Consider the following 13,126-nt stretch of genomic DNA (forward strand, 5'->3'; position numbering starts at 1 on the left):
GACTGTGACTGGGACTGGGACTTGGACGTGTCAATTCACCTCACCTCTGCTCCATTTGAAGCACAATACAGAATAATACCGGTGGAGTACTTCGGAGTTGGGTTTTTTTTCCTGTGACAAACAGACACACAGTCTCTCTTGGTGTCTGGTAAATTAAATCATCAAAACAAAACATGTAGGTATTCAGAAAAAAGGATCAAAAATACACGATAAAATGTCAAAAACTTTCAGTACCATGGTGGATTAAGGTAATGATGGTCGTGGTAACAGTGGTACCAGTGGTAAAAGTGTAGTTATATGTTATTTTTTCTCTCTTTCTTCCCCTTTTTCTCCACAGCCTTGTTTTCGCATACAGGGAGAGCGACTAACTCGCTCCACTCTCGACTCTCCTCTGTCTGTCTGTCTGTCTGTCTCTTTGAATCAACTCACTACTAACACCATTACCACTTGGTGATTCAATCCACAGCACCTCTCGCATCGACGGTGCTTGGCATGGAACGGAACAAGAGACTTACATCTCTGGTTGCCCTTGAGACTTTTCCCGATCGTCGCGATATCACAGCACTCGCTCGCATGTTGGGGATGATCTTCGTCTATCCTCTTTTTATTATTATTTCTATTTCTGGTTTGAAATACCATCCACCCCGTTGATTTATTGGTTTTTGGGAAAAGAAAAGGTGCTTGCTCGAGAGTCCCTGTTTTCAAAAATACAGCGCCTGACATCTGCGTTGTCGAGATACACAACTCGTATTGGCGACCCGTGTTGGTTGATGCTCCACCCTGCACTCCACCACATGGCCTGCTTGCTCTTGGCCCGGTACACCTCCACCTCGTGCGAAGTGGAAGAAGATGAACCACTGGCACCTCTGGTCACGCAATACACGTTGGGTACTGAAGCCAATGCAGATCACAGCCCAACAACAAGACACGTCCAGCGGCCGCCGGCTATAAGTAGGCAGCCTGCCTCCTGCTTTGGCCATCTTCCATCTGCCATTTGGTGTACACCTCAGGTTCATTCATTCCTTGCCTTCACTCTTTACCATTCTCACCTGTTGACCCTGTCCTACTCCATCTTCACCGGCCCGGAAGCCCTCTTCAGCCTCAAGCGTTGCCGTGCAGGAACGCCTCAGCCCCAACGACGGTCACTTGCTTCTTGCCAGTCAAACACACCCAGTGGCAGACGTTCTCTCCGCACTCGAGACATATTCAAGGGGAAGATTCAGTTCACGTAACTCACCCCGTGGATATCGATGCCGTGCTGGTGCTGGTTGGCCATCGCCACTTCTCTCTTGGCCCTGGCAGGCATCGTTGTGAGCACCTTGTACGCCTGTAAGTTGAACCAAGAGAGAAACACAATTCCGAGCAGATGGCAGCCGAAGGAGAGGCTAACTCGTCTTGTGGAACAGTTGGGGTCTTTTGAAGACTTTGTCTTCACCGTGGCCAAGATGCGTTTCGCCGCAGTCGCAACCGCCGTGGCCTTGTTCGTGATGGGCACCGGTCTCCTCCTTGTCTCTGCCTTGCCCACTCACATCAACGATGCGGGCATCCAACCATTCGCGGGGGAAGACTCTCCTTTCGCATGCCACGGTGTCCTGGAGCACACCCCTGCCCGTCCTGCCGTCTTGCTAGGCGATGCAGGAGGCTCATCTGAAGAGGACGCAGAAGCAACCACGCCAGAGCCTCACGATCCGGCCGTGGAGGTGACGGCTGGCTTCGGGTCCACGTGGCCGGACCACATCGACACTATCGAGAGCACGCCGGCAGTCGACATGGAGCTCACGCCTCCAGACGACATGGAAGCCGTCCCGAGCCCGCTGGTTGAGGCAGAGGGTCACGGCGATGGCTACGTGGGCCAGTCCGTTGTGTACAACAACTGCAACTTTGCCGTGCACAGCAACATCGTGCACGGACCTCGTCCTGGAGATGAAGGACCACCCGAGGAGATTTACTCAATCCTCCAATCCCAGGATTCACTCAAGCATCCCTTCGCCCACGATCCTCGGATGGGCGTCAGCTGGAAATTGTGGCGGACTGGCGTCGAGAACACGGCACCCGTCCAGTTCGAGTGGACCTGGCACGACTCTTTCCAGCGGACCTGGTACGATCTGAGCATGATCAACGCCGGAGAGGTCGGATGGCTCAACGAAGACGCTCACCAGGGCGAAGCCATCGTTGGCGACGAGGATGGGCTGGGCGCCTACGTCGGCAGGGTCGCCATCAAGCATGCCTTCACCGACGAGGGAATGACCCTGACCCCGGGTATCGTCCAGGGCAACTGTGTCCCGATACGCTGTGCGCCCGGCGAGGAGTACTGCACGGCCTCGTACAATGCACACAACGACTGGGGCCAGCAGCATGACTGTGGGGAGGCCGTCGACTTGAAGTTGACGCTGTGTGGTTGAGGAAGGGGCGTAGGGTGTGCGAACATCTTGCTGGTGGACTTGGGGAGGGACTGGCAGCGCACAAAAGTTTTTTCGTCTTTGCTTTTCTGGGTGCTTCGTGTTGAGGGCTTTGAGAGGGCTTGTTGAAGTGTGGCCCGGGTTCCGAGCAAAGAAAGACGTCTGCTGCAGCGAAGGCGTTCGGTTGGATGGATTAAGGAGTTGGATAGACAGGTTTGGGTGGTTGAATCCATAGACTTTGATCGCAATAGAGCCCATCATCCATGGGAATGAATCGCACGCTTGATCACTTCCTCCAACTTGTCATTGAATCGGCGCTTGACCTGCCGGGCCAGAGCATTGTCAAGACACACTCTTGGCCACAGGCACAAGACCGGAGGGCCACTTCTCCAGCTAGTCCATGCTCGTGTCCCTGGGAGGGAAGAACAGTTTGGCAGTTCAAAGTCATGGTCTCTCAACCCTCCTTCCCACCGGCCAGTTTCTTCCGGAAGACTTTCCTCTCCACCTCACGGATCTTCTCTTTTTCTTCCATTTCGCGCTCGATCTCACGAGTCCGCGCCTCCCTCTCGTCGAGCTTCTGCTTCAGCAGCGCCGCCGTCTCCTCGCGCATGCGGGCTATTATCTCCTCTTCCGTTTCCTTCTCGGCCGTTGTCACTGCTGTTGCTGCTGCTGAAAGAATCTGTGCCCGGAGCTTTTCGAACCCGTATTTTTGCAGCTCGGCTTCTGTGAACGGCTGCAGGGTTATGGGATTCGTGTTCGGCGCGCTGGTCAGGGCGGCGTCTGAAACCTTCACGGACGGGAGCGAGGGATGGATTGGCGTGGTCCGTAAGGGTGAGTCGAGGGGGACGGGCCCGCCAGTGGTTTTGGGAAGAGTAGAGGCTGCTGCAGAAGCTTCTGTCTTGGGGGCAGTGGGCGAAGTCATGATCAAGTCACCTTCACCATCTTGAGCAGGTTGGTGCGAGGTTGGATCAGAGGGTAGTCCTGCTGCAGTGTTGGAGGGCTGATCTGTACTTCCGTCGAGAACAGGAATGTTTGCCTGCACCGGGCGTGGCGACAGCACTTTTGGCGGATCTTCTGCCATTCAGAAATCTCACAGGCAAAGGGTGTTGAATAAGTTGCGAGTGCTGCGAATGATTTCGAGGTACTCCGTACAGAAGCGTGTTGTTCTTGCGACTCCACCTTTGAGTATATACTCTGCCGTATGTACGCTACGGTGAGGCACATATATGCTATGTGAAATACCGATGGTTTATCCCCACGTCTTCCATGAATGCTGCCTAAACCAAAAATGAATGAATGATTTTGCTTCAAACGCGCAACGTAACAAACTGTCCTATCCCGGGAATCCCGTTTGCAACCACATACACAACATACGGCCCAGGAGCCAGTTTGATCTTTTCAGGCATGCGTGCCTCAACCATCCGCCGACCGTCGCTCAAGGTCTCGGCGCCATTGTTCTCGAGGTACACCATTACCTGGCCCATGTGAACCGAGTGCGTGATGAAGCCCCCACTGTAGAGGATAATGTCCAGCGTCTCGACCTGCTCCTTTGTGCTGAATTCGATGCTAAATCTGGTCCCTCTGGCGAGGCTGTAAGTCGACAGGCCGATGTCGCGGGGTCTTCGATACGACTTGTCACCACGGAGATATGGCGGGGTCCAAATCTCAATTCTGAATTCGGTGGGAAAGGCCTTGTACTGGTTGTTCATTTCGACATGTGGCAGCGTGACCGGCATTTCATTTGGATTGCTTCCGGCGATGAGGACTGTTCCATCCAGGAGTAAGATGGCCACAGAGTGATAAAGTCTCGCAATCGTGGTTCTCCCAGATACAGTCCATCTATATGATCGCGGGTCATAGACAAGAGCCTCCAAGGCTGGGTCGCGGGCCAGGCCAAACCCTTGAGCACCAATGTGACAGCCGTTGATCCAGAGCACGGTGCCATCGAGAAGTAAGACAGCTTCTACCATTCCTCGAGGCCCTAGCATTCCAGTCATATGCCACTTTGGATTCTGGCTCATCGGTTTCAGCCGTCCGCAACTTGCTTCACACCGGCTGTCAATTGCTTGTGTTTGTCCGCCACCACAGATCATGATTTCAGGCTCATAGTTGTTCCCTGCGCTAAGAGGTAGCATGACGCTACCACCCGTGTTGGGATAGGTTCTGTGCATTCCGGGCATGGTGGGCATTTTCTTGATGGTTTCGTTGGCTGCTGCGTCAAAGATTTCTGAGGAAGTATCTGCAAAGATGAAGAGTGAGCCATCGGGCATTAGGTGCAGGAAGGGGTACATCTAGTACGGCATTGTGTTGACCAAGATGTCCATCGGTATATTTTGGCCGTCGCTGACACCATTCGCATCGAGGATTTCGTAGGTAGGGTTGTTGTTGCTGAAATTATATTGACTTTGTCCATTCAAGCTCCCTGCTGCCACAAAGATCTTGCCGTCTGCCAGAGTCTGTGCCGAGGCATACCATCTGTTGGAGGCCAGTTTATTCCCGGGCTCTTTCCATTGATAGTCACCGCCTTCATTTCCGATGTATCGGATCGCATCAAATCCGTCCTCGACTGTTGGATCGAGCCACAGCAAGGGAGCGTTGCCGCCAACAGTGACAAGCCGACCATCCGCCAGGAAGGTACCACCACAGCAAAAGGGGTTTGTCGCGACAGACAGTGGAGTAAGGTAGTGTGTGTCGGGGTCGTAGAGCGCGGAATATGCCCAACGGTTGTTCGGCAACCGCAGTTCTGAGTAGTCTTCAACTTTGTCCAGAAACACTACTTTGCCTGAAGGAGGTAAGACTGCAGCGTGCATCACAGGCACTCCGGAGAGTGCGATAACGCTGAAATAACTGTTACCGATGTCCATAGGTAAGATATTTGTGTATCGACCCGATGAGCCAGATGATGTGGGAAGAGTTCGTCATAAGAGTTTGGTCGAAGAATGATGGGAAGGCTGGAAGGAGCGCCTCATATTTCTCAATTGCTTTCGAAACGCAATCATCCTCCCTTCCAAATGCCCCAAAGACCGATCAAGTCGCCCATTCGATCCTTGACCACCTCAATTACCTGCTCCCCAGGCCTGTTCAGCCTCCCTCTTTCTTGGACTCGCCCGAAGCCGTCGTGCGCGACAACAATTCGATCGAGATTTGCCTCCAGTGTCCTCGCTAATGATTCATGTCCACAGTAAAGCCTCAAAGTCTCACCGTTAGAACCGGCAAACACCGACTCGAGTTGGATAGTCCCATGCATCCTCCTAGCTCTTGCTGCATCTTGATGCGACTGCGGGCCGTGGGCTACCCCAGCCTCAAGAGCAACGTCCACAAGGACAAGGACGTCTCTTGATATCCGTGAAATTTGCGTGATATTTCTCATCAGGTTCCCAAGCAACGCGTTGCTTTGAACGAGGCCACTCCGACGATGTGTGGCTGACACAGTCTGACCTAAGCCTTGGATCAAGACGATGTCTTTGGGCAGAGTGCATCTGCCAACGTCTGCTGTCACCGGCTCGTGGGTCGCATGGCTCCTTCGGAACAGATCTTGACTGATCTCCGCCAAGCTCTCTGCCAGTCCCGCGAGGTCAAAATACTGTAACAGTCGCACGGGTTTGAGAAGCTCGATCGCGGCTTGAGAATCAGAGATGATGTTTGCCAGAAGAACGTGGAGCATTGGAAGTGTTTGAGAGGTATGAGGAGTCACCAGGTATACGTTTGGCGCTGCATTTGAAGTCGCTTGGGCTCGCACCTGGGAGCTGAAGAGTGCTGCGGCAAGGGTGTGTAAAATCAATGATCTCTGGATCCTCGTGAGGTGGTCAGTTGTTCTTCGTCTGAGCTTCTGAGCCATGTTCTTAAAGGAGCGACCGAGCACTCACCTTTCTTCTCAGTGAACCATGCTCCTCTTTATCAGTTGATCCGATCCCAATGACATTCCCACCCCTCCATAGAGCGGCGAATGACCTGTCGAGGCCTTCGATTTGGATTCCAAGAGCAGGAGCGATTTCTTGCGGCTTCAAGGCATTTGGATGAGCACAGGCTCCCTCGACGTCGAGGAGCATTGATGCCCGAATGGGCTCGACGACGGTTGGAGCCATCGTGCGGAATCTGAGTCAGCCGGAAGAAAAGAGAAGATGAGCAAGGAGCCCCCATCGATTGAGCGGCGGTCTAAGCATAGGCTTCGAGATCTATGGAGACATAGAGACAGGAGATGGATATTGAAGAAGAAATGGATCCAAGTGTCGTTGTTCAAATGACATCTCTATCGTCATTTGAATTCTATGAATTGTACGGACTGGTGCCCCTCTCTCTTGTCGGGTTTGTATCTTGAAGAACAATTCAGATTCATTAACTTGATTGAGCTTTGACCATAGAGACAGTATCTCGTAGAAACTCTCGCGAGTCTAACTTGTAACAAACAACCAAACACAATAGAAACAACAGGAAACGCTCATTTTGCACAACTTATGGCCACATAAAGCCACTGCCCAGTAATGTACAATCCAGGATGTTCTCATTACTCCAACCCATCAATAAGGAGGCCGAATGAGCCGGCCGGTTCGGTTTTCCTTCTGCATATCCCCTGCTGCGTCTGCAATGGGAATAGGAATGGCCGCCAACAGTGACCCCAGATCGAACTTTTCATTTGGAGATGAGGATAGTGACGTCGGCCCCTTGCGGCTTGTTGGCCGGGAGGCCTTTCGAAGGCTTTGCTTCTCTCGCACTGGAGACGGCGAATATGCTTTGCTCGTGGTTTTTCGTGATTCAGGACTTTCTGGCACGCCTGGGGCTGCTGTATCCGGCGATGTCTCTGCTGGTCGCGCAGGCGAAGTATCACGGGGCCATGTACCCGGAAGGTTGAGGGTTGACGGGATCTTTGGCACGGGCGGCACTGTTGCATCCGTACGAGGATCGATTGTGACGCTCGGCAGCGTCGCTTGATCGTGGTATGTGACCTCTTTCTGGTCCCTTTGATCTGCCGTCTTCGCGTTGGTTGAGGATGATGTCTGCGGCCTAGGCGGACCGCTGACGAGAGCCTGGTCGTTCGGGCTACCACTAGCTGCTACGTCGAGGAAGGACGGGTTTCGATCGTCAGCATCATCCCAACTAAGCATGCTGCTGCTGCTTCCGCTGCTCGCCGTACTCCTTCGAGAACTTGCCTGCGGTCTCCGCAGCGGACTCTGTCGCCTCCCAGAAACGCCGTAGCCGGAGAGCGCTCTTTTCAAATCAGTAACCCTCACCGTGGAATCTCTGCTGGACGTGGTCGGGACCCTTGCAGGAGACCCGGTGGCACTCGCCCTTCGAACCTGGGTGAGGCTTCCTAATCCGCCAGTAAGACCGTATGTTGGGGTTGTGGTGCCATTCACAGCCCCTGTTGACTCTTTCCCATTCACCGAGCCAAACGGACGAGCAGCACCATTGAGACCGAGGTGTTGTTTGGGGATGGAAGATGCCCCAGTTCGAGATCCGGTCACAGATGCGGCACTCTCCTTCTCGACCGCAGCAATGCATGCTTCTCTGCTCCACCCTGCGGCCATCTCGTCCTTGACCTTTTGTGGAAGCTGGTCCTCTCTCGAGGGCTTCGGTTGAGGAGCGGCTCCGTAACCGTAGCCAAATCCAAGACTCGGAACCGAGAAAATTCTGCCAGGTGAGGATGGGGCAGAGGTTGGCGGCGTCAGCAAAGTGCTGTCATATGCAGATGCAATTTCCTCCACAATGTTTGCAATTGACAAGAACGGCTTGATGGTTTCGACGGCTTCTTCATTATAGAGCGGGGGCTTCTGATCCCCCTTCCGAAGATGTCTGATGTCCTCGACGGACAGGGCAGGAAATTTGACCCTTTCGAGCCAGATCCCAAAGCGTTTCCTCCTAGAGATCTCTGCGTTGATCTCCTGGCCGATTGGGCTTGTCTCAAAGTCAAAATTGTCCGCGATCGTCCACAGATAGCCATGCACCACACTCGCGACGTTGACTCGTCCAGACGTGGAGACGACCTCTCCATTAAGAGCTGTTTCCTGGAGTCTCAGGATCATGGGCAAGCCACTGCGAACCGCGTTGACGCCGAGACGTTCAACCAATTTGGTTAAGAGGAGGTAGAGAAGAAGCAGATTCGATTCGTTCTCAACATCCTCCAGGACGCTGTCGTAAACAGCGAGATGGAGTAGAGCAAGGAAGTTGGATCTCGTAGGTTTGTTTTCTTTGCGAGATGCGCTCGAGACCGCCCTCTTAGCCACGCCGTTCTCGCCCAGGTGTTTCTTAGACTGCGCTTGCTTTCGATTGCCGTCTCGGGGCAGAAGCATGTCGCTCTTGGTGGTTTCAAGCTTGAGCCAGGCCAGTAATGCGTCGACGTACGCAAATCTCACCTCATGGTCTTCATCCTTGAGAAGCCACTGGGTGCCTTCCCACACTTGCACCCCGACCCGTGCACGTGCTTCGATGGGTGCTCCTGTTGCGCTTCGTCTGCTATTGGCGCGGACCAAGATTTCTTTGATGACTCGGCAAGCAGCGACCCGCGCAGTTGCGAACGAGAAGAACGTAGAGGTGTTGGTGTCTTCGTGGATGTTCGCAGACTCCGCAATTGCTTTTGTTGCGGCTGCTGGGTCATTAATCGCCGCTGCCGATGTTGGGACGTCCGACTGTGGTGATGGTTTCAGCCGCGCAAGGATTGCTGTCAGCATGTCACTGATCTGGTCTGTGTAGTAGATGTGGTTGGAAAGGGAAGCGATGCATTTCTGCAACCTCTCCAGCAATTCTTGCCGGACGGGCGATGCGGTTAGCTCTTTAGAAGGCGTTCGGGACATTTTGTTTTCGGTCAAGATTGAGCCTGGATCGAATGCCTCCTTGGCTTCTCGATAGAAGCCGAGAGTGTCCTCTCGATGTGGCTGTGGCATACGAGCATTGGGTCCACCAAGCTGGAGGAGAACCAGCATGTGCTGAATGAATCCGAGCAGAACATCCATGACGCTCAATCCAATGAGATTGACAGGCGAACTGAGAAGCCAATCGATCATGGTCGTGAGGACCAGCTGTTTTTCCAGGACGCCTTCCGCCACGGGGCTTCTGACCAATGTTTCCATGGCGGTGACGACGATAATGAAACGATCTTGAACGGGCGTCCATCTCGCAATTGCTTCAAACAGAGACGTCGCCCAGTTGCCGGTTCTTGATGTTTCCGGGGTAACTTTGGGCGGGTTTTTCGAAGCAATGAACTTCAGGGTCAAAGCTGTTGCCAACCTCGTTTGACCTCTTGTACTTCCAATACCGACAGAGAAGATTTGTTTCAGGCATCTCAGTGCCAAGGCTCTAACCTCGTCTTCGGCGACCTTGTCCGCCCCTGCAGTGGTCTCCACGGCGGCAGCTGGATCGCCGTCAATGGTGTCGACGGTCGTGACGGTGGCAATACTCATGCGCCTCCTCCTAGCCGATTCATCGTCCATCCTCTCGCTTGTCTTTGCTCGCTGCTGCAATGTAGACAGGATGTTCTCTTCTTCTAGCGACATGTTCTCCAGAATCACCGGCATGACCAGGTTCAGTTGTCGACTAGAATCCACGGCCAAAGCGTCAGAGGCCACGACGGCCCGAATGGCCCGGAGCCCGATTCTCCGCCATCTCAGAGAGAGCGGGATGGAGTCGCCTTGTTTCTTATCGGAGGGTTTTGTTTTCAAGGCAAATCCCGCGTAGTGCTGCACCAGGGAGATATATTGCTGAGCCCGCTGCTGATCGGCCGTGAGCGAGGCGACATCCACATATTTACAGTATGCTTCAAATGTGGGAATCGAGTCTTCCACCATGTTCACGTCTTTCGACCGTAGGACCGAATCGAGGATGGTGAGAACGGATCTGGAATAAAGGGAGAGGTCGCGGGGCGCTTTCTCAATGATGGCAGCGAGGATCTGAAGGGTGACCTGGACATTGCTGGATCTCGATTAGCAACGATCGTGACAGAGACATTGGGATGCGCACCCGAGCCTTCCTTTCCAGACATCGCCGGCGTTCTTCTTCTCGAGGAATGCGCCGACCTTCTGCAGCTTGTTGCGACGAGTGGATGCATAATAAAGCAAGTAGCTGAGCTCGGAGGACATGGGCTTAACCTCCTGAACATTCTTCTGGTATTTGGGATAGCATTTCAGGACAAGGACCTGGTGTTTGGGGCGGCATTTCTGCTTCGCACTGTGAATAGGGTTGAGTAGGGAGCTCATGGCGACGGTGGCGGACGTCGGAGTGGGAGATTGACGGAGCTGTCATGGGGGGTTTGGACCAGATTGTCACGTTGTCACCGGATATCGCGTCGCATGATGGGACGGTGGGATGAACGTTGCAGGAGCATCTTGGTGAGACTGGGATGTGAACACAGAGACGGGGCCAGTCGACGCCAGGAAATCTTCTGCAAGATGACGACGAGGTTTGACGAGGTTTCCCCGAACGGCGTGGGAATTGGAAGGTCCACGGCCAGAGTGTTTGGTGTGTTTGCTCCACCAATATCTCAGAATGACCCGGATACGAGGAGCTCTCTCTCGCTACCGATTTCCTTGGAAGTTGTCCAGGTGGACTCAGTTTCCTCTCCACGTCCGGATATACCATTCCAGGCCATCTATGGATCATCTATTCCCGTTCTCCATCACCCGGACTGTGTTTCTCCCCGGATGATACCATCCCGTTGCTGCATAATCGCGAATGCTCTCTGAATGTCCTCTGCCCGCACGTGGTTTTGTGCAGCCACTGGGGATGAATTATGTATGCCACGGTAACTTCTCTCCGAATCTCCAGAGTCCAGACCCCTGCTCAAATGGAGTCAAACCCCAATTCCCATGTGGACGATGACCCCGGCTTGTGCCATTGACCGAGGGCAGGGCTAGACCATTGCACTCTACTTTGTCAATGATCTCTGATGAATAGATCTGGGGTATTCGGCTTATTTGTAAGTGGGAGAGCCATCGAATGACGTGCAACACCCCAAGCTTTCTTTGAAAAGGACGCTGTCGATATTATACATTGTACACACTCTACAGGAGACCGTGAGCAAGGTGACTTATTGGATGAGACCACCCACAGATCCAGCAAGTGTGGACACAGGATCCCTGTGAGGCAGCCTCTCGGTCCCAGATATGAGAACAGACATCCCTACTCGGCTTGAAGCTCTGGAATGCTGCTGTGGAGTGCTATGGGGACGGTGCCAACAACATTCATCTTGTCGCCAGCTTTGCAAGAAGCAGTGAGGCAAAGACGAGACTGAAGTCTGAACATACGATGGTTTGCATAGCGGTGCCTATTTCCTGCACCATGTCACAATCCTTTCCTGTCCTGAATGCCAATCAAACGATCATATTACCAAGCTTCATTGGGCGGTCATCTAATCTTGAGCCAAGATCAGAGTAACTGTCTGCTAAATGCAAGAGGAACGACATAATATCAAGCAGAGGTGAAGAGGACCAAACGGTAGCTGAACCCCATGAACCGTTCTTGCTACATCTGCATGGCAAGTCCAGTGTCCAGTCAATGTGATTTTATTGAAGGCTGTCAGATCTCACTGGCACTTTACAAACAATATCACTGTCACTTCTCTTGTTTGCTTGTTTGTTCTCACATGCGCCTCAGGTACCGATCATTAGCATATTGCCGGTCTATTTGCTCTTCTGAGTGACAGGATCAATCACCAACATGTCACCGGGCGTGAATATAAGTCAACATTCACGCCCCATCTTCACGTGTGCCTTCTACCTTCCTACTCCATGGTATAAATATCTCTCTCCCACAGCTTCAGAGACCTTGCTTTCTTCTCTTCTCTAACAACCGCTCAACAGCCTTGCTCTTGCTTGCAACAGTCAAACAATCGCCCTTACAATCAAAATTCACATCAACGTCAACGTCAACGTCAACACCACTGCAAGAGTCTTCGAGATGCAGTCCAAGATGATGCTCACTGTTGCTTCTGTCCTCGCTTTCTCGTCTGTCTCTCTTGCTGGGCTCATGCCAAAGTCTCCCAGTACGGATATCGCTATGAAGATCGGCTGTGTAAGTTCCACCTCTCCGGGACAGAGTTCCTATCTTTGCACTCTCAACACCTTGAAGCTGACACACAGATGTAGTATCCGACCGGAAATGCTGCCGACCCCGACACCGCCATGGCATGGGATCTCTCCACCTGCGATGGCCAGCTCAATGGTGACAACTGTCTTCGCTTCTGCACCTGGTGAGATTCCACGTCCGACAGTGAAATGTGTCAGCGGAAACTGACTTTACTTATACAGCAACGAGGAATCCCAGATTGTCTGTGACAGCAGTGCCATGGCTGGTTGCAACGACAAGCAGATGGCGGCTGGTTGCTCTGCCACTGGCAACAGCCACTGGTATTGCAGCTGCTGGCCCGCTAAGGCTTGAGTGGTGGACAAGAGCAAGGCTGTCTTTTGAGTGCTGGAATGGAGCACCTGGCTGCAAGAGAAAGCACTTCCCTTCGCAGCAGCTATGACGCCTTAACTAGATCTGCAATCTGCCAGAACTTTGGATGATTGCCAACACCGCCATCACCACCTTTGACAGAGTACATCGAAACAGAAATCGCCTTTCGAGACAGGTACAGCCTCCATGGTGAGATGCTGTAAGGGGCGTGCCTCTGAAAGTTTCTGGGGCGACGACAGGAGAAGAAAGGGAATTGCATGCAGTGGGTATGGGTTTTTGGAACGGACAGGTGGGAAAAGCTGCATCTGACAGCAATGCCATGAGCAGATCCGCCAGTATCAACA

At 53.0% G+C, this 13,126-nt stretch overlaps 7 protein-coding genes across 7 annotated transcripts; 2 read left to right on the top strand and 5 right to left on the bottom strand.

Moving 5' to 3' along the window:
* Nucleotides 1-1,445: 1,445 nt before the first annotated feature.
* Nucleotides 1,446-2,402, top strand: AYL99_07188 (hypothetical protein; the record flags this gene model as incomplete). The annotated part of the gene is made up of 1 exon (XM_018838697.1): nt 1,446-2,402. The coding sequence occupies one exon, from the start codon at nt 1,446-1,448 to the stop codon at nt 2,400-2,402; it is 957 nt and encodes a 318-aa protein (XP_018691465.1).
* Nucleotides 2,403-2,853: 451 nt separating this feature from the next.
* Nucleotides 2,854-3,480, bottom strand: AYL99_07189 (hypothetical protein; the record flags this gene model as incomplete). Its single annotated transcript, XM_018838698.1, has 1 exon — nt 2,854-3,480. One exon carries the CDS (start codon nt 3,478-3,480, stop codon nt 2,854-2,856), a length of 627 nt encoding a protein of 208 aa, XP_018691466.1.
* Nucleotides 3,481-3,706: 226 nt separating this feature from the next.
* AYL99_07190 (hypothetical protein) lies at nt 3,707-4,669 on the bottom strand (the record flags this gene model as incomplete). The annotated part of the gene is made up of 1 exon (XM_018838699.1): nt 3,707-4,669. The coding sequence occupies one exon, from the start codon at nt 4,667-4,669 to the stop codon at nt 3,707-3,709; it is 963 nt and encodes a 320-aa protein (XP_018691467.1).
* A 21-nt stretch (nt 4,670-4,690) lies between these two features.
* AYL99_07191 (hypothetical protein) lies at nt 4,691-5,263 on the bottom strand (the record flags this gene model as incomplete). Its single annotated transcript, XM_018838700.1, has 1 exon — nt 4,691-5,263. One exon carries the CDS (start codon nt 5,261-5,263, stop codon nt 4,691-4,693), a length of 573 nt encoding a protein of 190 aa, XP_018691468.1.
* Nucleotides 5,264-5,394: 131 nt separating this feature from the next.
* Nucleotides 5,395-6,484, bottom strand: AYL99_07192 (hypothetical protein; the record flags this gene model as incomplete). Its single annotated transcript, XM_018838701.1, has 2 exons — nt 5,395-6,186; nt 6,266-6,484. The coding sequence occupies 2 exons, from the start codon at nt 6,482-6,484 to the stop codon at nt 5,395-5,397; spliced, it is 1,011 nt and encodes a 336-aa protein (XP_018691469.1).
* Nucleotides 6,485-6,916: 432 nt separating this feature from the next.
* AYL99_07193 (hypothetical protein) lies at nt 6,917-10,585 on the bottom strand (the record flags this gene model as incomplete). The annotated part of the gene is made up of 2 exons (XM_018838702.1): nt 6,917-10,301; nt 10,350-10,585. The coding sequence occupies 2 exons, from the start codon at nt 10,583-10,585 to the stop codon at nt 6,917-6,919; spliced, it is 3,621 nt and encodes a 1,206-aa protein (XP_018691470.1).
* A 1,459-nt stretch (nt 10,586-12,044) lies between these two features.
* On the top strand, nt 12,045-12,764 carry AYL99_07194 (hypothetical protein; the record flags this gene model as incomplete). The annotated part of the gene is made up of 4 exons (XM_018838703.1): nt 12,045-12,118; nt 12,188-12,398; nt 12,473-12,576; nt 12,635-12,764. The coding sequence occupies 4 exons, from the start codon at nt 12,045-12,047 to the stop codon at nt 12,762-12,764; spliced, it is 519 nt and encodes a 172-aa protein (XP_018691471.1).
* Nucleotides 12,765-13,126: the final 362 nt, after the last annotated feature.

This window comes from Fonsecaea erecta (assembly GCF_001651985.1).
Source record: "Fonsecaea erecta strain CBS 125763 chromosome Unknown Scaff6, whole genome shotgun sequence".
In the NCBI taxonomy this organism is placed as follows: Eukaryota; Fungi; Ascomycota; class Eurotiomycetes; order Chaetothyriales; family Herpotrichiellaceae; genus Fonsecaea; species Fonsecaea erecta.